General features: G+C 42.3%; 1 protein-coding gene across 2 annotated transcripts in view; it reads right to left on the bottom strand.

Annotated features, from left to right (window-relative positions):
* The window catches only part of adkb (adenosine kinase b), a 100,209-nt gene that overhangs the window by 59,222 nt on the left and 14,902 nt on the right, over window positions 1-26,085 (bottom strand). For both annotated transcript variants that reach the window (XM_034211458.1, XM_034211466.1), the window contains one exon: window positions 25,555-25,633. In XM_034211458.1, coding sequence (XP_034067349.1) covers window positions 25,555-25,633 — 79 coding nt within the window. The remainder of the gene's footprint in view (window positions 1-25,554; window positions 25,634-26,085) is intronic.

The following is a 26,085-nucleotide window of genomic DNA, read 5'->3' as shown; positions in this document are numbered from 1 at the left end:
TCTGACCGTCGGCTGTACTCTCACTGCCAGCTCAGCTGTCATTTTACAGGGTCATTAACAGACACACATACACACTAACATGTGCATGAGTACACCCACACAGGGAAAATGAGACACACACGCACAGAAATCCTCTTTGGTGCCACAGCATCAAAACGCCCTCCCTTCCTGAAAAACCCACCCCTGCTTTTACCAGAAGCTGCTCTCCTACTCCAAAAACACAAAGCAGCAAATAGATAAGAAGAAAATGTCTTCATCATGAGCGTGGAAAATAATGTATCTTGCAGGGTTTTTCCCCCCTTTTTTCCTCCTCTGTGGTGCACAGGAGCAGGGAGTTATATCAATTCATTTTCATCCCTGCCACCCTGCAGACAATCCCTCTCCATTCCCAGATTACGTGAGATAATACCTCCATTATGACAAAAGCGCTATTCGCGGGGTCGCCGAGAGGTCAATCAACCCTGCGCTGGGTATTCATGCTTAGTCACATCCCAATTATACCGTAGTGGCAGAGGCAGAAATTGGCAAATGTACATCAAGGCGCTTCATTACTGAGGGCCGCTCCAGTGAAATTAAGCAGCAGATGAGACGAGATTTGCCCCCAGGCGGCATGTTAAAGAGAGAGAGAGAGGAGGAGGAGGAAGAGGATGGGAAGGAAAAGGGAAGCTGAAGTAACAGATTTTTCAGAAGGTGCTGAGAGCTTGTATCTTGCACAGCAGCTCATGTATATTTACTTAACTAGGGAAAACGCCGGTCCCCAGAGATTAATAAATTCCCATGATACACCACAGCATCATATCTCTAGGTACGTTTAGATACAGAAGGGAAACCCAATATAAACAAGCGGGGAAAAGAATCTCCCTGAAAAGCAAGGGGGTAAGACGCTGCGAAGGCGTACTCGCTAAAGGCAAAGTGATAAGTATACATTATGTTAAGTGGAGAATAAGTCTGGTGTCTCTTTCTGTTTGGCTTCCATTTACCCGAATAATCTCACCCACATGCCCGCCCAGCACTGGCCCCAGGGCCCCTAGATAGCTATTAATTATGACATCTCGTGGTTGCAAGGAGCCCCACTTGGGGAGCTGACCTAGGCCCGCTCCTCAACATCCAGCAGCTGCCACTCTTCACTACAGAGGCAGCCGCTCCGCGTGGCAGCTTCCAGGAGGGCAATTACACAGCCCAGATGAGATGAGGCGGCTGAATGTTTGGGACTTGAGCGCTCAGACCGCCATTAGCACTATAAGCTATTACATTCCCTCTTCTACTTCCTTTCCCCTCCCTTCTGCAGTCTCCCCGCTCACTTGCTGCTGTATATTGATGAAGTGGTAATGGGACCTCTAGTTAGATATTCCTCCTGTAAAAACATTGTCTTGTTTCTAGCCTCCCTCAGGGGTCAATGTATTCTCTCTGAGTTGCTGAGAATCATTTCTGCTCCATTAATGATGCAATTCCGATGCAATTCAGCTCTACTGAAGACGCTGCACAGTGGGCTTCTGTGGAGTGTTGATAGATGACACCGTGTTATCCCGCAGTTCGACAACAAAGCGGCGGCGCCTTCTGCACATCATCAGGAAGCTGGTTGGCCGTAACTCCGGTTTCCACACTCTCACACTGCTCGGTTCATCTATGAAACAAGGACAGGCGAGAAGTCTCCATTCTCCTCGCTTCACCTCACCAGCGGGGTCCTCTTGAGAAGAACATGTCCGTGCCTAATGGTGGTCACATTAATTATAGGCTTATCAACCCGGCGAAAATGCAATAGGGCTATTTATAGAGGACTAAAATAGCTGAGGGCGAGGGTTCTGCAAGGGGTGGCCTGTAACAGCCTCTTCTCGCTGCACAGCCTGTCTTTTAGAGCCAGAGGTGGAGGATGATACTGTGTTTCTTTTTACTGTGCAGTTAAAACAAACTAGCAAACATCTGTCCATCAGGACCTGTCATGGCGAGCGCTTTCATATAAAGCACGGCGGAGCAGAGGGCCCTCACTACGAGCTGACATTGATGAGGTCTGGCAGCTTCCATTAAATCACTCTTTCCTGTAAAGTGCAGTGCATCAAAGCAACCGGCCAGAGGATTTTTCACTCAATCAGGTAACACAGTAGCCCCCCCCCCATCAGCACCATACTCCCTGTCCTCTCAGGGGCTGGAGCCTTCTGGTCAATAACTCCAATCAGTTCCATTTCATGCACAGTTAGCCATGTTGGGGTGCTAGGGCAACGCTCAAGTTGGGGTTGCATATGTTGTTGTCGCTGTTGTTGTTTTTCTTTAATTTTTTCTCTTCCCTGGGAGGGTTGATAAGTGGGGTGGGGACCTGTACTGTGTAAAAGTGGAGAGTAGCCAGGGCTAGCATGCTTGTTTTAACCCCACCTCACCACAGCGGGCTCCCTGCCAAGCCATTAAAAGTCTCTGTGCTCTGCTTCAGTGACACAGCTAAAAGAATAGAGAGCAGGCGAGAGGGAGAGCTGCAAATGATCAACGTGATAATGAGCTGATTATCAGTCAAAGGCATGGATAAGCTCTCTCTCCAGTAATTTCCTTTCAGATCAGTCAACCACATTCTCCTCTCTGCAATCAACACTCAAAGGGAAGGCATAGCATGAAGCCCAATGGGAATCCGGCCCAATATCAGCTTCAAATATCCAGATCCTTGTTGTCTTCTGATCAGCGCCTGGCTCATCCCTTGCTGACACACCAGGGGAGGCTTGTGTATCACTACTCAAGTCTCCTTTTGTAATGCTTGTTTCACAGTTGTCACGCAGCTTTAGGCTCTGGCTGCAGGACAATGTGAAACTGACTGATGCTTTTATGATATTTAAATGTACTGTGCAATCAGCATGTGTTTGGATAATGACTCATTTCCTTTTGTTGTACTAAAGAATTAGACTTTATAATGAACAACAACTGTGGTTTAAGGACTCACTCTAAGTTTCAAAGATCCCATGAAATGGGGACTTGAACTTATAGGAAAACTGTTTCTTCCTAGATATCAATTACATTACAGTGATCAAATGAAGTTTTATTTATATAGCACATTTTTTTAAACGATTTTTGGTCGAGCCAAAGTGCTGTACATACAATAAAAACACTTTACAATAAAACACTTTACAAGAAATACAACAGCAAAAATAAAAAATCACACACAGGGAAATGTCAGGAGTCGTGCTCCGGTCTGACTAGAGAAGGACCTTTTGTTGCATTAGTAGGTATAACAAAGAAGACCAGCCCAACCTGATGTTTATATCCCATTGGTTTACACTTTGATCCTTCACCGTGCTACATCTTACCACATTTATATGGGAATTAAATCAAATTAAGGAAGAAATTATAGAATTTCATGGAACCTTTGAAAGTGGTCATGGGTTTTATTCATACCGAGTAAACAATAAGTATTTTCGTCAGTGCGACAGGATACATTTCCCATTAGTTAGTTATTTTGCATTCAAATGTTTTTGCTAATGCAAATCGATTTGTGTTTCTATCAACTAGCATTATGTAAATAGACTTGAGACCACAACATGTTATCATCATTAACGGAGAAGCAGTCACTTTGAAGATGGCTTTTCATTGCTGATGGAATTTGTGTTATGCATGTCAGCCACTAGAAATGTGGAGGGGGGGGGGGGGGGCGGCATGCTAAGTGTAAGGTTCACAGGACCTGTTGGAGGTACTGTAGGAAGAAGAAACAATGAGATGCATGTGGTTTGCCTACCATACAAGAAGCAGAGGCAGACACTGTGTCATTGCGTGAAAATAATTGGATCCATTGCTTTTGGTGAGAAAATAAGGGAAGGCCACCAAGGCACGGTCAATGTATTTATTTATATTTTACATATGTAAGAATCAAGAATAACTCATTCCTGGTGATTGTAGCGCAACTTTCTATTTTTTGTTATCTTCTATTTCAATGCATGTAAACAGGAACATTGACAAATGCCACTATTATTTTATTATGTAGGCAATGTGTCATATTAAAGAGCAATAGAATAACAAATGAGTCACCATGCCATGTTTAAAACCCACAAAATAAAAAGGAGATGGAAGCTACAAGTGAAAAGGAAATATACAGTCTGTCCATACTTGACACTGGTACACCACCCCAGGGGAGCGGTGGTAGACACCACAAAACACCAAAAACAAACGTAGGCAGCTTGTATGTCTCGATACACATGTGTGTCACAGACAGGGCGGTGGGCGGGGAGAGACAGCTCCCAGGAACATCCCGCTATGATAAGCATCTAACTCGATGACGCCCTGACACACTCCATAGGTTCTGATGTTAAACATGACAAGAATGTCCCAGACAGTATCTCTGCAGCCTCTTCAGAAAGCTATCAAAGGCCAAGTTCAGTGAGCACACAAAATAAACCTTCCCACCACACACACCTCCTATAACACATCTCACTGCAGCATCTTCGCACTGCATAGGAATCAGGGATGTGTCGCTTTTCCCCAGGCGGCAAGTTTATCTAAAAAGGAAACACCTGATTTTTTTTTTCTTCTTCTTGGCGCCTTTTCATTCCCCGACTCCCTTGTTAAACACACAACCTTGATTTTGTTTCTGTTGCCCGTGAGGGGTGAATTATTTACAGGATAAACAAGGTGATGTTGTTTCAGTCAGTCAGAGCCAAACTCCCCTATCGCAGCAGCAAAGAGGCAGACGGGTTTACCTGGCAGGCATGAGGGGCTGAGCTAGGATACAGCAGCTTCTCAATGGTGGGCCATACATTGATACCTTTGTGAGAGAAAATGCCTCCACACCAGATTCATGGGCTGCGTGTCCCAGACTATCGGGTTGTCCTATTTATCTGAGACAATGGCGGCTATAAAAGCTCATGAGCTGATTTACCGAGTGTGCATGGAGTGAGAATGGGGGTGTTATTAAAGTGATCATAAAGTGGCGTTTGTGTTTGCGGGGGTTGTTGCAATTCAAGGTTCAGGCACAGAGATGATGAGGGACCTTTGCAGATAAAGCCTCTAATCCTGTCTGTGGGCTCCAGCTGGTGGGGGTGGGGGGGGGGGGGCATCTGTGCTCGGCCCCTGCACAGGTGAATCAGTTCTGCCACCCCACCGCCATCTTGTATGCAGTATGGCGGATTGTCACGGTGCTTTGATCTCGCGAAGGTGGCACCCCAAACCCACCACCCCCCACACCTTGTGGATACAGTGACAGTGTGGGTGTTACCGAAGAGATTTATTTTAACATACGCCAAATGACAGCCCCGGTTGAGGGCTTAGCACAGGTCAAGCCTGTCTAAATTCAATGTGGCAGTGCGGAAAATTCACTTCATAACATTAGCTGCTGGGAGGAAGTGGGCTCTAATGAGTGTTATGACTGCAATTTTTTCATATAATTTACCATCAGCTAAATTATGATCAAAAACATTAACCGTCCATCGCAGACATTATTAACACTAATCTCCCAGTATATCCATTAGCGGGTCACTGACACACTTATAGATTGTTTAGCAGTAATTCAGACGTATATAAAGTAGGTCCCTGAACATAAGCAGCTTATAAAACGATGTAAATGGTGATCATGTATTGTAGGAGCCAAAATGCTTGTTTTTGCCTTACTTATTATTTGTATTATTATCTTGTATTTCTGTTTGCATCGCGTTTAATTCTTATTGTTTATCACTTCCGGCAATGGTCACGTGGGTGTGGTTTATTGGTATTTAGTCACCTGTTGGATGCCGGTGGGGAGGATATGATGTAGGAAGAGGGTGAATTTGCTCCTATACTTTCTGTTGACCGTCAGGTCTGGAGTTGTATATTGTTTGTTTTCGTCTTTATTAAACACCATGGACTACAAATGACTACGGACTCTTACATGGAACGCGTCACAGCAAAGAGCATTTTTTAGCCTCTCAGCAGCTAACTCATAGGGAGTTATTGCCGCTACAATTAGTCAACAGAAAATGGATCGTCGCGTCTTTGGACCGGATCCTAAGCAGACGAAGCCAGGACGTTCGGGATCACGGAGTTGGAACACTGAGACAGTTTCCCCCTCGGCGAAGTGGAAAGGAAAAGCCACAATTCACCGTGGCCGCATGCGGAAACTGATTGACTGGAGCACATCACAGCCAGTTGAGGCGGTAGGCACAATTGCGTTCATTCTGTGTATTTTATTTTGGAACACAGTTTGGAAGTGCTGCCGTTAGTCCATTGGGGACTGTTATTTGGCCTGTTTTGTGCGTGCTGGTTATGCCGATATCGGCGAAGGTTTGGATTTCCGGAATTGTTTGTAACGTGCACAGCTGTGATCACTGATCAGGCACCACGTCAGAGACAAGATTGACATTAGTGAATACTGTTGTGTGCATACATGTATTGGAACATGCAAAATGAGTGATAACAACGAAAATGAGGATGGAGTGGACAGTGTGTTAAATATTGGAAACAGAACTAGCAAATGTACTTTTCATGGCTCAAGATCCAGAGTAAGATCAAGAACTGCATCTACTTATATAAAAGCTCAGGCGGAAGTGGCTGCCCTGATGGTTTTACAAAATCTACTTCAAAAGAAACATGCTTTAGAAAAACAGGAACATGAGCTGAGGAGAAGAAGAGAACAACTGGACCTAGAAGGAGACATCGCCGCCACCATGGCTAAAATGAAGGTTCTTGCTGCATCAAATACATCCAGTGTTCCGAGTAGCTGCACTACAGGATCTGATGGCAAGCAGTCATATTTTGGAAACGGACTTAAGGAAAAGAAAACCCTTCATATCAAAACAGATCCTTTTGTACCCCAGCCACAAGTTATACATCTGCACCAATCATTCCAGAGCACAGTGTAGCTAATCTAAAAACATCAACAACCAAGGACAGAGCTGACACTGAAATCATCACATCTACCATAACACTCGAGTCACAACCTCATCCAGTAGAAAGCAAATTTGCAACCATGAAAGCTGGACAAATCAAATACGACATAGAAACAAAGGAAACTAAGATGTACAGAAAAGAACCAGCCTCTTTGCATACAAGTGGCCTTACTGGGGCCGGTGAAGAGGACTGCAAACTCTCAGAGTCAGTGATGGGTGCCAGCAGGACATCTGTAATGAAAGTGGATATGCTGTGGAAACATCAATTTAAGATGCACTATCCTGAAGGTGGCAGAGACATCCAGAGACTTTCCATGGGAAATCAGCGGTTCTGGGATCCAGTCTTAAAATCTGCCAAACTATTGGAAGGACCAATCGCATTAGATTGGAAAAGGACAAGGAAAAAAGGACTTGTACTTGGGATTCAGATGAAGACAAATAGTGGCTTTCTGAACATACCCCTCAGCCAAGTATGCCTTTTTCATGAGGCAGAGAAACTTTTGCCATGTCTAAATAATTTTTCACCTTGCTCCTTGCCCCCTGCATACAGTGACTATGTTTGCACCCTGCACTCACAATACTACACACAGCAGACTTGATTGCTTGTATACTGATAGATGAATACTGGATTTAAAACATGATGATCTGCATATCATTAGAATATACAGTGCTTTATTGTAATTGGTTTTGAAAAATTATTATAAATTGTTATATAATAATTAGGGGCCGGAATGTAGGAGCCAAAATGCTTGTTTTTGCCTTACTTATTATTTGTATTATTATCTTGTATTTCTGTTTGCATCGCGTTTAATTCTTATTGTTTATCACTTCCGGCAATGGTCACGTGGGTGTGGTTTATTGGTATTTAGTCACCTGTTAGATGCCGGTGGGGAGGATATGATGTAGGAAGAGGGTGAATTTGCTCCGATACTTTCTGGTGACTTTCATGACCGAAAGAACGAGATCGCGGATACAAGCGGCCGAGATGGGTTTTCTCCGCAGGGTGGCTGGTGTCTCCCTTAGGGATAAGGTGAGAAGTTCGGTCATCAGGGAGGGACTCGGAGTTGAACCGCTCCTCCTTCGCGTCGAAAGGAGCCAGTTGAGGTGGTTCGGGCACCTAGTTAGGATGCCACCTGGGCGCCTCCCTAGGGAGGTGTTCCAGGCACGTCCAGCTGGGAAGAGACCAAGGGGTAGACCTAGGACCAGGTGGAGGGATTATATCTCTTCGCTGGCCTGGGAGCGCCTTGGATCCCCCAGTCAGAGCTGGTTGATGTCGCCAGGGAAAAGAAAGTTTGGGGCTCTCTGCTGGAACTGCTACCCCCGCGACCCGACCACGGATAAGCGGAAGAAGATGGATGGATGGACTTTCTGGTGACCGTCAGGTCTGGAGTTGTATATTGTTTGTTTTCGTCTTTATTAAACACCATGGACTACAAATAACTACGGACTCTTACATGGAACGCGTCACAGCAAAGAGCATTTTTTAGCCTCTCAGCAGCTAACTCATAGGGAGTTATTGCCGCTACATGTATCATTATTTTAGCTTGCGTTTCCTCAAATTCATCACAAAAAAAACAGACAACTGCTGTGCTCCCAGTTTGACCTCTGACCCCGTCTGCACGTTCCCTGTAAACTGATTCACATCCAACACACTGGTTTACTTTGACAGGAACACAATGGGAGGATATGATTCGGCCCTTGGCGCAGATCGAAAAAACAACATTCCTAATGTCTTTACGCACTGTAGCAAGATCCCACTTATCGTATTACTCATGCCTTTGTGTCCTTTTCTGCAGGCAAAGAGGTTTCTCTTCATGTTACCAGCTGGAAATATCAGTGATGAGCCTCTCCGCTTACTAAGCGCGCCGGTGTAAAGGCAGTTTGTGTGCAGATTCTGTGGCCGGCTGGCTGCACAGGTAAGCAGAAAATAGCTCTTAGCTGTGGCCTGACCTTGAGAAGGATGCCATTCAATCAGTGAGCTCACCGCAGTAAAGGCCCTATCATTGCACTAATAGACTGAATCTTCCCCTCTGCCCAGATCATGGACAATGCATGGATGGCTTCCTCCTGCTTGCCAAGTTAAAGGGCCAATTTATCCGATAAATTAAACGGAGAAAATAAGCCATGATGAAAGAAATACTGCTGCTGGGTGGGTGTAGATTGGACTTGTGTAACAGTCTGCACACCTAATTTAATTTTCAGTTTATAGACATAACAGAATATGATGACGGCAATTGAAAAAACAGTTAAAATGCAAGACTGAACAGACTGTGCTTCTGTGCTCATTGCCAAGAACGCACATCAGAGGTGGAGAGAGTGTGAGGCGCGCTCCTTATCTACACCCCATCATCCAGCTGGAAGCAGACAGAGTCAACGTAATAAGGAGGAGATTTCAGAACAGTTGCTCGTTTTGAACTTTGAGGTGGCGCGATCAAATTCCACCTTATCAACTGGCAGCTTAAACAAGTTGTGTTATTTTTCTGACGGCTTGCTGAGGGAGGTAGAGGGGGGGGAGCTGGAACCGTCATAACTACTGGCTGCTGCAGTGCATCGTGACAAACAACGGCGGAAAACTTGGGATTTATTGCTCTGATAACCTTCCAGATACCTTCGGCTGCTGCTGTATGCCAGACAAGTCTGACAGAGTTATGCATCATTAATCCACATGAACACTGCCAGTGATAAATAATGCTATGAAAAATAAGGCAGTTATTACCAAACCATAAAGAATGGTATTCGTATCATCACTTCAAGCGGATAATAACGTGGAGATACGATGTTTCAAGGATTCAAAAGCACACTCATGGTGACAGTGAGCTGTATATTTCTGCTCTCGTCGACGAGCTGTTGGAAAAGAACTCCCAATAAATAACAGCACTTGAGCAGAGTAAATCAAAGATATTTATATCAGAGCCATACTGCTTGCAATGCTGAGCCGACACTTAAGCTATCAGTCAGCATTTAGTGCACAATAAACCAAAGTAAATAATGACTTGGCTCCATCTCTGCAATCACGGCTATGAGTATAAGCAGATAGCAGGTCATCAGATAGTATACAACAAAAGCAAAGTGTGTCTAGTAACTTGTTGCTCCACACAAAGAGCAGCTTATTAAACTCATCTGATAATTTCCCAAGGCTCAGACTTGAATCCAGTCCAATAAACATAGTAATACTATATCCCCTACAGGTGTAAATTCTTGGTGGTTGAGCAGTGCAAAGAGAAACTAAAAGGAACTTTGATACGGAGATGTTTCCAGCACCAGATGCTGTGGGGCCCTCACTTGTGAGAAGCCATGCGAAGATCACTTACTTTCCTATTGAGAGTTGAAACATAAATTCAAACCCAGCTATAAATCAAATATAAATGTTCAACTCCCCTCACTTTCCTGGGAACGGCTGCAATAACAATGTCACTCGACTCTGCCTGGTTACCATTAATGCCCTGGATTCCATCCATGCTAATGATCTGGTGCTGTATCCTGTGCGTTTTACAAATCCCACCGAAAAAGAAGGGAAATATTACTGACCTATTTAACGCTTTGCAGGTTAAGAGAAAGGAACTAGGGTCTGTGACAGATGCTCTTTACATATAGTATTTCCAAACCCTCTCAAAATGGATTCTCCTTGCCAGATATAACACCCTGCGTGCCAATAATGTTAATACACCGAAACTCTGCGGCTGCAACTTTCACATTTCTAGACAGCAACGTTTTGGAGCCAGAAAAGAGGACAATGCACTCCATTTAAATCTAACTTGAGTGAAAAATGTGATTTCTATTTAGATATTGTTCTGTGTGCCAAGAGGCCTCCCCTTCTGCCAACAAAACAAATTCGATCTCATTCGGTTTATTTTTTCCATGAAATCACGTACTCATAATAATCTTTAAAAAGCTGATCGTGGGCCAAAACTGATTCACCTAACTTCCATCCCACAGTGAATATTTACTGGAATGGCAATCACCATCTGAGCAGTCTAACCTAGATATATACAGTCTAACCTAGATATATACAGTCTAGTATCAGAATCCAATTCATACTGTATGTTTGTTTCGCACATTGTAAACAGACTTCTTAATTCCAGTGAAACCCTATTGTGTAGCTCATTCTGATTACAGAGGCTGTTTAGAGAGAGCCATTCTTTGTGAAGCACACTTTACTTTAAAAGAAAACCAATTTCAGTGCAGCACCTGCCTCCTTCTGCCCTGTGAGCTTTGGTGAAGCAGATGCAATGAGTTTTCAGCCAACACTACAAGGCTGCTTGCCTGTAAGAATGTGCACTGACAGAAGGCTTTTAGAGAAGAATCAAGGTCACCACTACAATAACACGGCTCCGAGGATCTTCTCAAAGCCAGGGGGAAGTGCCGTGTCTCTCTCACACCCTTGAAATGGAAACCAATGAGTGCAAAAGGATACCAAGTTCAATAAACTTAACTTCACATTGTTACCCCTGCAGAAAGACTAAATAAGCAGCTATGAATGTTGCTATGGTATTATACACTTCAGGATAAAGTGTGTGTATAAGAAAATCACTGCAACATCAACTATAACCATAAGACTAATAGTTGCGGCTTCTAATCCTCACAGCATGAATATATTGTTAGTGTAATAATGCCACAGGCTAATTGCTGACATGCTAGTCTCTTTCAGGATAAATGTATCGTCATAGAGCAGCCTTTCAAAGAGAAAGAAAATAAACCGACCTTTAGTTTAACAAATAATAACCAGATATAAAAATATAATGTATATTCCAATTGAATACAATATTAAATAAATGCATAGCAATGTCAGCTTGTAATCATCTTTCTTTTCGGGATAGAATGTTTTTTTGCCATTTCTGTGCCATTTTACAGTATATCTCAAAAATCATATTTACAGATTTTTGGTCCAAAGTTGGTCGAAGAGCCAGGGAACAAGTAATCAGGGTTTGGTGCACATCCAGGAACTTATTTATGGACTTATTAAAAGGATAAGTCTGATGTTATTCCATATTTGTCTATGGTCCAAATCCAAAGTCCATTGGTTCCTAATAAAGAGGTAAATCTTTAAAAATAAGCCAATTGGTATCAAGTTGCACATATTACTCAATTACTGTAGGAGCAAATAGTGCATTTATTGGGACGTTTTTCTGAGTAAGTACACATTGGATGCTTTAGTAATTATATTTACTGCAGCAGGGAGATGTTTGTGGTTTGTTAACAACTTTTGGACAACTATGAGGATATATAACACATACCAAACTTTGAAAAATAAGGGATTACTACTGTAGTTAGCAGGGCTAGCTTGTTACTAGCTTAATTAAAAGACAAACATTCTGTTAATTTTATTATCAATATGGATGCTGAATCAGATGCAGATTAAATGTATTATGAATGTATTAAACATGTAGGCTATAATTACAATTATATTTAATAATTATATTTTGAGAGTTAGATCATTTGCAGCCGTGGGAGAGCAAGTGTTATTTTGTTTTAATTATAACACACACTATTAAAGAGGTGTTAACTGAACTTAATCGTGTAGTTTGCCATGTTGTATTGGACTTCATTATTTGTATTTATGTTTTTTCTAACATTTCGTCTGCCTTATTTACCAATGCAAAGTGCCAAGAACAATTTATCATGGTTTCACAAAGCATCCCGTCAGGTATCACATGTGTTCGTGTCACAGTGTGAAGGCACTGTACGTACTGTCAGTGTGCATGTCTAAAGATCCTTTTAAAATAATTGTTGATGATGGGAAAGCCCCAGCAGGCTTCTTTATAAAAAGGTTGTCAGAGAAATCACTGCCAGCTGCCAGCCACAGGAATTCAGAAATGCCAAACCAGCACTTTGTGATTGGCATAAGGAAGTTACACCCACTTTGTAATAATATGTTTCTCTTTGGTGCGTGGCCAAATGGGTCGCTGCCAATGTAGACATGACAGAGTGATCAGATCGTTCTGTATAAAAACGTCTAGCTGGGGAAAACTGTAATTATTTGCCTCAGGTCAGGGTCAGGTTGCTGTAAAGCTCATACATATAAATGAGATGTAACTTATAGAACAAATCTAATAATGGAGACTCAAAAACTCATTAATGAATAAGCCTTAATTATAGCCATTTGCCTTTACATTGTACACACTCTTTGACATGGTAATAATGCCACGGCACAAATGCTTAATGTTAATTCTTAACAAGCATGATTTTTTAAATGACTAAATTAATGATTTTGGTACAGTTAAGCAGCATGATACGGCACTGCTGTACTGATGGCAACTGTGGTGTTTTAAAGAAGTAAAATCAAGTGAACAAAAGCAGCAAAAACCCTTCAGAAGAAAATGAGCTCAACAGACTGACTGGAGTCGTACATCTTCCTCGGCTCCTCCACACCTGCTCAGGTTCGTCTATAATAACCTGCCGTCTGCTCTGCAGGTGTACTCTGGGTATTTACTCCAGACCTATTTACCACAAATACATGCTACTGTATGTGTTTTCCCCCATCCAGCAGCACTATGTCTGCTCATTGTTAATCTACTTCTCTCCAGATACCAGCCCTAGCCTTGATGATACATTTACTTTCCATAAATCAATTTTTCAAACTCAGCAAATTACCCGACACCACAGGGACTCAGAGGAAATCAATAAGGCAGAGGTCCTGAAGATGCTCAATAGTCAGTCCAGTCACTTCCTGTCCGCCTGCTTCAAAACACAGTGATGGAGCTCAGTGGTTAAGATAACACAGGTCAATAATAACCATCTGACCAGAGACAAGTGCAACGTAGCAGCAGGGTGGGGGTGACATAAGTAAGAAAACGTTGCATACACCTTCATTGTTGTTATACAATGTGTTGATGTATGCATAGGAGCAAAGATTCCCACCTCAACTACATATGAAAAAATATCTTAAATGTCAAGTATGTATTTTTGTGAGACATGAATTAAAATTCATATTGTTCACCTCTTCAAGAAAACCAAGCAACTAGTAAAAATCACTTTTATAGATATTATTTTTCTACCTAAACTCTGTTTTAAAACATGCAAACCATAATTGATTTTAGCAACAGGCTACAATAAGCTGCACCAGAAGTGTTGTCTCACTTTAATACCACATTCTGATATGATACAATATACACATTTTTCTTGTCTACTATTGAGCAGTTAATCAATTAAGAAATTAATACCCCGCTCATACAAGACATGCATCGATGGCGGTTAATCAAACTGAAACTTTGGAAAACCACTGCCAATTACACTTTTTAAAATGTAATTAAATGTTTGTTTTTCTTTTATAAAAAAGTACCTGTAGCTGCCTAACCACCATCTGGAATTAGATTAAAAAAGTCAGCAGGTTATCCGTTTTCTTTTGTGCATTGATTTTCACTTCCTACTTAAGGTCATAGATTATTTAATGCCCCCTTGAATAACTTTGATGGAGGAAGTAAGGCTACCATCACATGACATGTGCTGCTGAGGTGCCTGTAAGACCCTTGAGACAGAAACAGATATGTGATATCATGCTGCCAGCCCCCCTGCTACTTAAACAGCAGCTTTCAAGGAGGGAGATTTCATTTCTTTACATGTTTACCTTTGTTTCATCCCTACCTACCCCTCCCCTCCATCACTTCTGTTCTCTCTGCCTTCCCAGGAGACAAAGCCGGCAGACAGCTCTAATAAACAAACAGTGGCATGAAGCCTTACAGTGATGGCGTATGCCGAGGCATCCGATGTGATCAATTATCGAGTGGCCGATTCTCTTTAATTAGGGGGTTTAAGTATCGAGTTAGCCTGGGTGGGAAGCTGAGAAGCAGCATGTAAACCAACCTCATTACACTGCAGTGATTCACCTCCCAGGAGCTGTGATCCACGCACTGTTTACACCATACATTTGTTTCTGTGGTAACATATCGAGTGGAGGAATGGCTTAGTGACAGACCCAGTTTTTTTTCTGGGTCTCCTCTACTCTCTCTCTCTCTCTCTCTCTCTCTCTCTCTCTCTCTCTCTCTCTCTCCATTTTCTTTCTTTCACTCTCCCTCCCACTCACTGCTGAAGAGGCTGTCACACTGGTTTGCCTTTTGTTGTGGAGAGTCTGGAGAGGTAGCACAATGTGTCCTAGTTAAAGCAGTGCCCCATCTGCCCAGCATAATTGTCTAATTATGCTGGAAGGATCCGTCATTAATTCCTTTGTGGTGGCCAATTGCGCACCACAAAAGGAGGTCTCAGGTTTAGTTTTCCTTTGCAGATCTCTGTTCATTTACCCCGGCCCGTGTTACGTCCTCCAGTATAGATACTGTGGAAACTTAGGGCATGAAAATATTCTCCTGCCAATATTGACTAGTTTGTACAGTTGTAGTGAAAAGGCCAAGGGGAATATTGGCTGCCGTCTCGAGCTGAATTAAAACAAGCAGCTAGGAAACAGCATGGAAAAAACACGGGCAGGCACACAACAAACAACCATAGTTAATGCATTGAGGTTACGCGTACTGATGAAATATGCATTATGTGGAATTAGCCCTGTGTTGCAATGGGGGCTGTATAGACTAATCTGAGCAGGAAAACCTTCACATCCATATTCAAATGCCTGACCTACTAAACCACCACCAATTAAACCTGTAATTCATTCAATGAATTATTATCGGACTGAGGAAATACTAGATGAACAACCACCCCTAAACTTTTCAGAAATGTTGATCCGTTTCATGAGGTCCTATTTACACTGACGATGCCAACTAACGGCAATCAATTAAATCAATTTAGTAAACAAGCTAATATTTGTATTATCTATGGCATCACCTTGAATATAGTCCCTGTAAACAGTGTCTGGCTCACAGCTGAAAGCATGGAGTATGATATTTGTAATTATAAGAAAGTAAACAACTTTGGTGTCTTTACTTGACAAACAATTGATCTTACTTTGACCGACTTCCTATTTGCTGGGTATATTGTTAAGGACCCAAGAAAGTGCACTGCACTCCAAAATCACTTCTTATATGCCATTATGGTTACTTCTGCCAAACTTGTACAGTTAAAGTGTCCATATTGTAAACGTTTTGCAACATATAGTGCCCCCATATGGAATAAAATATGATGCTTTCACTACTTTGAGCCGAAAAGTAGCAGTTATACAACAGAGAGCCATTGCTAGATGTGATGTGACACTGCACCTGTCGATGTCCCACATTTACGACTCACAATAAGTGCAAGAATAACTGCAGATTGATTATGTAAAGAGCAGTGCATGAGTGATTTCAGACACAGCACAAGACATCATTTCTTTATTTAAGTAACCAACCTTTACACTTAATTATATGGGTCTAGCTGAGTGATGTTCCACCTCAGCTTTCTGTCTGTTGTTATAAAGCAACTTGCTGCTTGTGAAAGAACAATTTGTAAACTCCCTATCGAACATATGTGCTGTCACATTAACGGTTTCACAGTTACGCTGAGTAACTCAGCTTGACAGAGACATGTGGGAAGATATCTTACAATGTAACTCAAATCTGATTAGAGCAGTGATCTAATCAGCCATGAATTCATCTGTGAAGACAAGCAGGCAAGAGAAAATCACCGCGGAGAATTCTGTATAATTATCAGAAATCTCACAGCGGTACATTAAAATTCTAATTACGACATATTATCTTAATTGCAAAGGAGATGCAAATCAAAACAAGGTTAACGCTGCTCCCTTAACATGCAGGAGAACATGTGGTGGGAACCTCTTCAATATTCACTGAATCAGCTTGACTTGTTCGACATGAGAGGCTGTCATTTTGTAATGCTTCCCCCTCTTAGGGGCGATAATCCTAGCTGAGAGCACAAGCAGCAGTAGCAGAGGCGCAGTCGTGCAACAATGAGACAGAACAAACATCTAATTGCTGTGCATTCATTTCCTTTTATTGTATTAAACAAAGCTGGTGACAGCTCATCGCAAGTCAACTACTGTTGCTGCCCAGAGAAAACCATGTACCTCGGAAATGAATCAGGAACTAAGAAAAAGCATTCCAATCACTCCAACAGAACACAAAACCAATTTTCACTCGTGGCCACTAATGCTGAATAAGAAACATCCCGTATAATGTGCAACAAATAGAAGAAAAAAAGTTCTCAAGAAACTGCAAGTCCCCAGGTACACAACAAATTGCTTGCCATAAATTCTATTTGACAGGTGCACACTGTAACTCTGCAGACATAAGACAGCCGGATGACAGCAGGCACAAGGGGTAATAGTGAAAGGAGAGGAACGTGCCATTGAACATGGATTTATGAGCGGGGTCCAGACTGAGGCGATCCATCAGTGGAGAGGCATAGCATCAAACGTGGTCATGTTTAGGACACATTTAAATGAGGGTTTCAAAGACTGCAAACACACAAAAACGTGTGATGTGCTGCTTTTTAGCCGAGGAGAAGTCTGTTGCCACCCACAAAGGCAACTTTTTATCTGGTTCAGTCTCTTAATTGGAGTATTTATGCTTTGATAGAGAGCTCCCATTTCTCCCAAGGTTCTCGCAGAAGGCTAATAACAGTATGTGGCAGCTTTAAACTAACGGCAGCAGTGTTTGAAACATCAGATTCCTGACAGAAAATAATAAACTAGAGGTGCCCAATGTTTTCACTAAAAGATATTGGAGTTCCTCTACCAATTGGCTTTGGGGATGGCGGTTACCCACACACTGTAAATCGAGTTTCTCTTTCTCACTTTCTTCCACAAACACACACATACAGTGCAAACAGTCTCACAGCCCTACCCTTTGCTGGACAGAAATTAATGGGGACCCCAGGAGTTCCCTTTGGCCCTGGCACTTACAGCCTATAACAGAGCCGCCAGCTCCGATCACTCCTGAGAAAGCAAAAGCTGCTCTGGGATCGCTTTACAATTCTCAGGGGCTCGAATAACCTGATCTTGAACTGATCCTGTGCACTGATCCTTTGGTATTGGGTTAGGAACGTGTGAAGGGGCCTGTTGAATGAGCTCGCTGGATATCAACATCCTCACTCCGTGTTGCTCCAGCCCGGGCAGATTGTTTGACTTGATTAGTCTCTGCCCGAGTGTTCGACTACCCAACGCCAAGCCCTCCAGACACCGGTATCAATGTGTCAGAGGGAAAAGTGCTCTCCCAAGTCTCAAGGTGGAGCCCATTACCCTGAGTGAGAGCACTGTAAGTTAATAGGATTTGCTCCCGATTAAGAGACTGAGCTATTTCCTGAGGCTGTTACAGGCCAAAGCACAAATATAAATGTTCCTTTATTCAACACTATTAAGCAATCCCACCCCCTCCCAAAAAAAAAAAAAAAAACTCCCCACCACCGACCACTCTGACCCCACCCCGTCTTTTGCCCCTTGTTGGAATATCTGTTTTTACTGCAGGAGGTTGTGCTCTCCCTCTCTTTTCCTTTTCTCCCGAGCAGCCAGTAAAAGTAAAAGCCTTGCACTTTTTGTCTAAAGGAGCCATTTGTTCAGGTGAAAATGAAACTTGCGTGGTAAGCAGAGCCAGGTCTGCGGTTGGACAGGGGCAGAGGGGATTCCAGATTAATCATAGGGACTATACACCGTGAGGATATTCATTGAGGAGTAATTGCCAAGGGGCTTTGTGTAATGTATTCTCCCCATGAGGTAAAACCTTGTAGCAGTGAGAAAGGATAATAGAGTAAGAGGATCATATAAAATGTTTGCTGCTCCAACCTTTAACTCCGAGCTTAACCCTGAACTCGGATAGTAATTACAGAGTTAATTGCCTACTGATCTGAGGAGGAAGCGCCATCCAGCTCTACTGCAGAAGTCAATTGGGCTTAAGAGCCTCCTTCTGAGGTGCAACAGATCACAGATTGTCTTGTATGATTTAGAGAAGAGACAATTAGCAGTATACGGTCAAGTGGATGTAGGCGTTAAAGTTATTTGGTGTTATGTTTATAGCATCTACAGCTGGACAGTCATCTAGTTTGATCATGTATCTATGTTTACTGGAATCATTATCAACTGACACAAATAGATGTTTATATTCAATCAATATACATGTTTCTTCTTCTGAATTCATCAATTGGTTTCAAGAGTCTGAAACCTCCAACTGTTTTTTTGTTTGCAATGATATAAAACTGAGAAAAGCAGCATACATTTAAGACTGATTGTTTGACATTATTGCATGATACATTACTTTAATTGTTGTCGTCAAATCGAATACTGCACTAATTCTTTCAGCACTTCCTTATATATATCAATGGCTTCATATGTTGTTATGGATTTATGACAGTTACCATAATGACGGATGGATACACGGACAAATCCAAGATATGATCAATTACTTTTGCAATCTGCAATTTTTAAATATTATGACGATATGTGCGATTGTTTTATCGTCTCATTTTTAGGGTAGAAAGTTTATAGATTTTGCATTTGTCATTTTATTTAAGCAAGACAAATATATTGTTATTAATATGGTGAATTGATTATAGTCCTGTCACTCAGCATGACCGAATCGCCCAACACTAAAAGAAACTCGTCTTCCTTTGCTTACAGGTCCAAAGTTTTGACAGCTAAAGTTGAAAAATAAAGCATATTAGACTATATAATAAGCCTGAGTGAAAAACACATTTCCTCAGGATTTGTTTAAAACCTTAAGAGAAAATAGAACTGGCGCATTTCACCACAGATCTCAGCACAGTTCACTGAGGAAACCTGAATGTCTTCAGTGAGTCAAATAGTTAAGTTGAGTCGGTGCTGCCATAAACCCGGTGGGAGAGCTTGGAATAATCTAGGCGATGTTAATGATGCAATTTATATGTGAGGGGACCGGTGTTTGGCAGGCTCTTTCCGTCTGAGCGGGCTGCACAACCCAGCGAGCTCCCAGCACCCCCTGCTAGATGGAGGGGGTGGAGTAGGAGGAGGATGTCAGAGCCCATGTGAAAAGAGGGAGCGAGCGAAGCACTGATAAGAGCCATTACTATTAGTGTCTGTCTGTCACCTGCTGTGCGTCATCCAGCCTTCTCTCTCTCCACATGTGCCCCCATCCCCGTCGATCCATCCCCATCCGTTTTCCTGAGGCACATCACTTCAAATCTGCACTCACCTACACATTTTCCACGCTGTCACAGATATACTCGGTAGGCTTGAAAACTGAGCCAAGCTGCACTCTGAAAACTACTGCGAGCTTTGTTTCAATACACTTGTGAATTAGTGAAGGTGCAGACAGCTGCCAGCGTTTATCCGATAAACAAAATAGCTATAGATGAATAACCAAACTGGCATACGGACAGGCAATATTCTAGACAAATGATTTCTCAGTTTTTCCAAGCAAACACAAAGCCTAATTTAGTATTTCATTAATTACTTGGCCCAAAACTACAGCTCCTTAAACTTATGAACTCGGGAGAAATGAACAGTAATTGCAGGCTGTTCTTTATTTTTCTTTAAACCTTTTTAACCAAAATATTTAAAGCTGTTTTCCCAGTTGCTATGCAACACTTCAACCGCAAGAGTGGGAGCATGCTGAGAATGTGCCAAATAAATGCTACTGCCACAGACATTCTGCAGGGGAAATATGAGAGAGGGGCATCTTTCAATAATCAAATGAAAATGTACAACAGTTGTGTCAAATGCACAATCATCCTTTCATTCATCAGTTTCTTTACTAGTGTCGGCAGATTGTTCAAAACAATTGTTTGTTAAATGAATGATTGTTTACAGTCTGAAAGGCTCTCAGACCATCCAGAGTCATGTGAGCACATGAAAGTGCCTGCTTTTAACTGCAGGACACAGTAACGTGGCAGGCGGACCAAGTGTCCTGTGCAAAATATCATTCGGTAATTTGACATGAGAATGCTGCCAGATATCTAGACTGCTGTACGTTTCACAAGTCCTTTTAGATTTCACTCAGAGCTCGCCTCGAGCCTGGGCAACTGAACAAGAGCCGAGCAAAAAAGCAAGCAAGCCAATGGTGCTGCCTTTCTTCCCGAGCCTAGAACCAAGGACTTAAAGCAAGGACACGTTATGCAAGAAATCATATTCAATTCCACTGCCAGCCTCTGAGGCCAGATGATACACATTGAGTGAGTCTGTCTCTCGAGCCCTCAATGTTAATCAACACTCTTTCCTATGCATACTTATGAGTTACAATCTACTCCCCACGTCTTCCCTTTGGCAGCTTAAATTAAGTCGCAAATTTGACGGCAAATTAACTTCAACAGGGACAGTAATATGTCACCTATACAGCAATCTGTGCCATTTCTCACCAGGGCGACAGCAATCGTGTGCATCTGAGAGGAAAATTCAATCAAACAAATTATATTCTTGTGAAAGTCATATTCGAGTAAACAGAAGAAAGAAGGCGACACACGGTGGGGCCATCAGCTGTTAACAAATCCCTCTGATGACAGAGCCCTGCATAATCGCCCAGTCAACCTTTATCAATGTGATCACAGAGCTTGAGATTTAATGCATGCTGGTATTAGCTGTGACATACCGTCACAATGAAGTTGAGGTGGGAGGAACACATGCTCAGAGGGGGTGTGTACGTACATGTGTGTGTAAAGAGGAGGTGGATGGGGGACCAACAGAGATCTCTTCACTTCATCATTGAGTAAATGGCACCACAGACGTGAGCTGCGACTTCACAGCTGCCTCATGGCGGGTGACATTGAAGCCCACGCATGAACACATCGCTCATCAAAGCGAATGAGGCGTTCTTTGCTTCCGCTGCTAGTGCGGAGGAAAAACAATGGCAGCCCCCCTCAAGTGCACACTTGCACACCTGGAATGTCTAGAATGAGAGGAGATGGGGATGAGGAAGGGGGGAACAGAAATCCATTTGGTTTCATGCATCTCTCACAAGAAGCTTAACAGACTGTGACCTTCCAGTGCTTCGTAATGGGGAGGAAACGGCAAGACCCCGGTGCCATAAAACGGCTCAGAGTGGGTGCTAACAGTGGTTGTGCAATTAACCTGTGTTAAAACAAACAAGAGGCTTTTGTTTTAACAACGGGCACATATTTGAGAGGGTTGATTTCTGCAGCGTGAATTCAAAGGCCCACCAGGGTTCAGGTTTTAATCGGTCATTAGTGTGCTCATTTCGGCACAGCTGCACTGAGATTTATGCAACTACAAGCAATCAATGTGATCACAAACTAAAGTGCCAAAAATCTCTTCCCAGAACCTAAAATGAAAATGAACCACCAACTGAAAAGTCTCTTCTTTAGAGACAAAGAATATTTGTCTTAACACCAATCATTAAGTGTGAGAAGAATGTAACTAAAAACAGAAAGCAGCAGTACAATTGTGAATGCCCTCCTTTAGCTGTAAGCACATCCTCCTTAAAGTTCAGTCACACAGTTTGAACACAAAAGCTCCAGTCTTTCTCCTTAACTGTCCTCATTTCTCTAAGTGGAACCAGACGTAGGCATTTCTTCATTTAGCCCATTCAAATAGAGACAAGTTGCTAGAGTTCTTTATTTATTTAACAAAACGAGCTGTAAAAGCCAAACATTAGGTCATGGAATATTTTCAACTCGAGAAATAAGTCAAAGCCTTCAATGAGACATCAAACCCAGTTTAAGTGTTCCCCTACAAAATATGAGCTTGTGAGGACCTTTTTCGAAGTCAAGTAGTGCTGTGGGATTGTTCTGTTTTTAAAAAATACAACTTTCAACAGTGTGGTGCACATGCGTTTCCAATTAAGAGCTCAGAGCCAACATCCAAACCTGGGCCCCATTCACCCCTTCCACCATCGACCAAGTCTGAGGAAATGTTAAACAGGCATCATAACCAAAACAGAGACGGCCGATTTCTCAAAAGCCTTTACTTTATAAACAATAATTAAAACATCACCGTGAATTGATGATATAGACTGCCAACAAAGCACACGATCCAAATAAAGACCAGGGAACATACTTAATCATAACTTTTTTGCGACGCTCTCACAGCTAGGGCACTTAGACATATTAATTTGTTCTTTTGGGTGAATGGGTACAAAGCCTGCTTACAGTGCAAAGAAATAAAATATGTCAATGCTGTTGATTTGTGAGGACCATAATGAGAATGCACGGTTTACACGAGGCACTCCGAGCAGGATCTACTTCCCTGGCAGGAGCAATAACTCCCTATGAGCCTGTCTCTGCTCAGACTTCAATCTCTTGGCCCTAAGGAGCTGTTGGAGGACTTTGATGTTCTGTCTAAATGAATTGACTGTGCTTCTTGATACAGCCCTCCAGTCAACCGACTCGCCCCAGTGATTCTGTCACCTGTGATAAACACCATGCGTGCTCCGCGGTACCACATTCTGGATCGCATGCTCAGAGAGGCCACAATTTATTTTGCCTTCAACTTTGTAAATGACTGAAAGAAATATGATTGTTGTTTCCCGCCGTGCTGTATCTGAGGCGAAGCCCCTTTGATGTGTGAGAGCAGGCTACACAGGGCTGGTTTGTGTTACCTTACAGCCCTGCAACATCCAGTAGGTGAGCCTTTGTGTTGAATGCCCCTTTAGGGCATGGTGCTTGTTAGAGCCTTGGCAAAGGCAAAACAACCTCCAACCTACTTCTATCATTGCATTGTTTCCTCTTTAGAATCAGAGCCAGACAGCTTTGCATACAAGCTAAATCTAAGGCTTATTTAGAAGCAATGGTGCACAGATAAGGAAGTACAGATGTGTAGATATGTCTACCTTGGGACTCTAGTTGCCATGATGTGTGCTTTGAATATGGATAAGTTGTGACAGGAGCTATAATGCAAGATAACGTAAACAAAAGAGTAATGTGCCAGTGCTAAAGATAGCACTGAGTGCAACCAATGGACGACGAGCAAACAGTGCAATGGATGATTTCGATCAAAGAGCGGGGCACAGACGGTGGCTAAAGGGAAACAATACTTATCCATCTAAGCTTCAGCTTGGTCAATTCTCATTTGACTAAATCCAATTACCATCGATTCTGCATCTTCTTAAAGCCAAGGTTTAGGTTTTCCTTGATAGTTCAGAAATCTTAACTCGATGAAGCGGCAGTATTTAACCTATTACAGCCTCCGATGAAGCGGATAGGTTTTGGAGGAAAGTACGAGTTCTACTGGCAAAGGCATTGATCCTCCCACACCCCGGGTTTTCCCAGCGTGTGCAGCGATTCCTGTGCAAAGCCTCTGAACACTTCTCCCTCTCCTCCAGCGGCGGTGGTGCTCCCGAGCAAACCTGCCCTGGATCGAGAATCTCATTTAGTCACTGGGCCCTTTGATGTGGATTCAGCGCTGCAGTGCATATCATTCGTGTTTGAAGGTTCAGCTTCCACAATACAGCAGGGTTTGAAGTTTCACATATTGCAAGTGCTACAATGTGATAATCTGGGAGCCGGTTATGCATTATACATATTTCATAAAAGAACACCATCACCTGAAAGTGGAATGTGGAAAAGTGAGCGCTTCAAGGTATATATTGACAGAAACAGTTTCTGAGACTCCTGGGTGTGGGACGAAAACACTCTTGTTATCATGAGCATTTCAGAATCAGCTCGACATCTTCTCAGTGAAAGGGGTAAATATCCAAATAAACAGAGTAGAATAACATTTGACTGGGGTCTGCCATGCCATTATAAGAGCGATTTAAGTCGACTGAACGCTTCTCACAGGGCACAGGGGCCATGACAGCTCTTTTTCCAGAAAGGGCCTGCAATACAAATCTCCTTCTCCATCTGATTTCACAATGGGGTTGTTGCACACCTTGGGGCATTTCCTTTTGTGCCTTCTTAGATAAAACATAACAAATGCCAGTCCTTACTGAGACACCAAGCTAAAGCTATGGCCTAAGCTGGTGTTAGGAAAAGAAACAAGAAAATCATCACGATTTCCATGGTTGTGTTGGGAAAACCACATTTTGAAATCCAACTGCATCCAGTATATTTAAAAAAATAAGGGGAATTGTTGGCGAAAAAATTAAATCTTGTGGGCAGTTAATGTCTGCGAGTGACTGAGGTTTGTGTAAACACTTCTGATTGTTATAATTAAATAGCGTCAGTATAGAGGTGCACAGCTCCACATCTCTTTTTAAAAAGGATGCTTACGGTGGCAGCCTGAGGGCCTGCTTGTTTTTCTGTATCTATCTTGTGTTAAATACACATACAATCACACACACATGCATATCAGTACACATACGAGCTCTACACACTGTTCTTACACGTACAAACAAAAACCCACACACAATAAAGAGATGGCGCTTTCACAAACATCAGCCTCTCAATTAGCTTCTGCACTCATTTCTCCTCGGAAGAGAATTATTTTTCAGCTGGATGCTTTTTCTTTGTTTATTGTGAGCAGACCAAAGCCTTATCAGCAGCTAATCACTGCATGTCAAATTCACAGACTTACTGCAGTCACTTAAAAAAGAAAAAATATTCAGTGAATAATCTTCTCCGATTCAGATTGGCATTTTAGATTTGCGGCAATCTTCTTTTTCTTTTAGATACTCAGATCTGTCAGGCAGGAGATCGGCATTTGTTTGATATAATTCGTCGTGACATTTTTAATTGCATCTACTTGTAATTCTCTCTAATTGATGTTTGATATGTCTCAGGAAATTAGGCCAACTCGATAACACTGCAAATATTATGAATCCTCCCAGCTTTTCTCTTTCCGTGGCAGGTCTGATGAATTCACAACACCTTAAACTGTAATGTGTCTTGATGCTGTGCAGCTATGCTCTGTATTCCCAGGCTGACAAACCTAAGGTTGGAAACACACCGCTGTATATTTAAAAACACATTCAGGGGGAAAGAGAAGACTAACCTGTGCAATCTTCACGGAGTTCTGTGTCGAACCTCCTGCATGGTATTCAACTTTGTTCTTCTGGACAATTTCTTCAAACCTGAAATAAATAAGTAGAAAAACAAGGTTAACCACAAAGTGAATTAGACCAGACCTGCTGATACAAGCTGAGTGTAAACGTTAGATACAGCCAGATGTATCCTAGGCAGGGGACAGGTGTATCAACACATTTAAACATGTGTAGGAGGACTGAGGACAAATTGCATTTTTTTATTTTTTTTTTTTTATTGAGTCAGGCACAATGAGTTTACATGTATACACTATACAGTCAATATTTTTATTTATTTTTCACCTTTCCCCCCCTCCCGGTCCTAGCTAGTAAATTAAATAACTAACTAAATAAAATAGATACATGTATAGGTTAAAGTAATGTAGAAGATAATATTAAAAGAACATGTATAGATAAGGGAATAAAGAATAGTAACAGTAATACTTGTACCCATATACTCACATATGTATACCCACATATACACATACGTGTGTGTACATACC

This window comes from Gymnodraco acuticeps, unplaced genomic scaffold, assembly GCF_902827175.1.
Source record: "Gymnodraco acuticeps unplaced genomic scaffold, fGymAcu1.1, whole genome shotgun sequence".
NCBI lineage: Eukaryota > Metazoa > Chordata > Actinopteri > Perciformes > Bathydraconidae > Gymnodraco > Gymnodraco acuticeps.
Note: the sequence above shows the minus strand (reverse complement) of the source record. Positions and strands in the feature narration are given on the sequence as shown.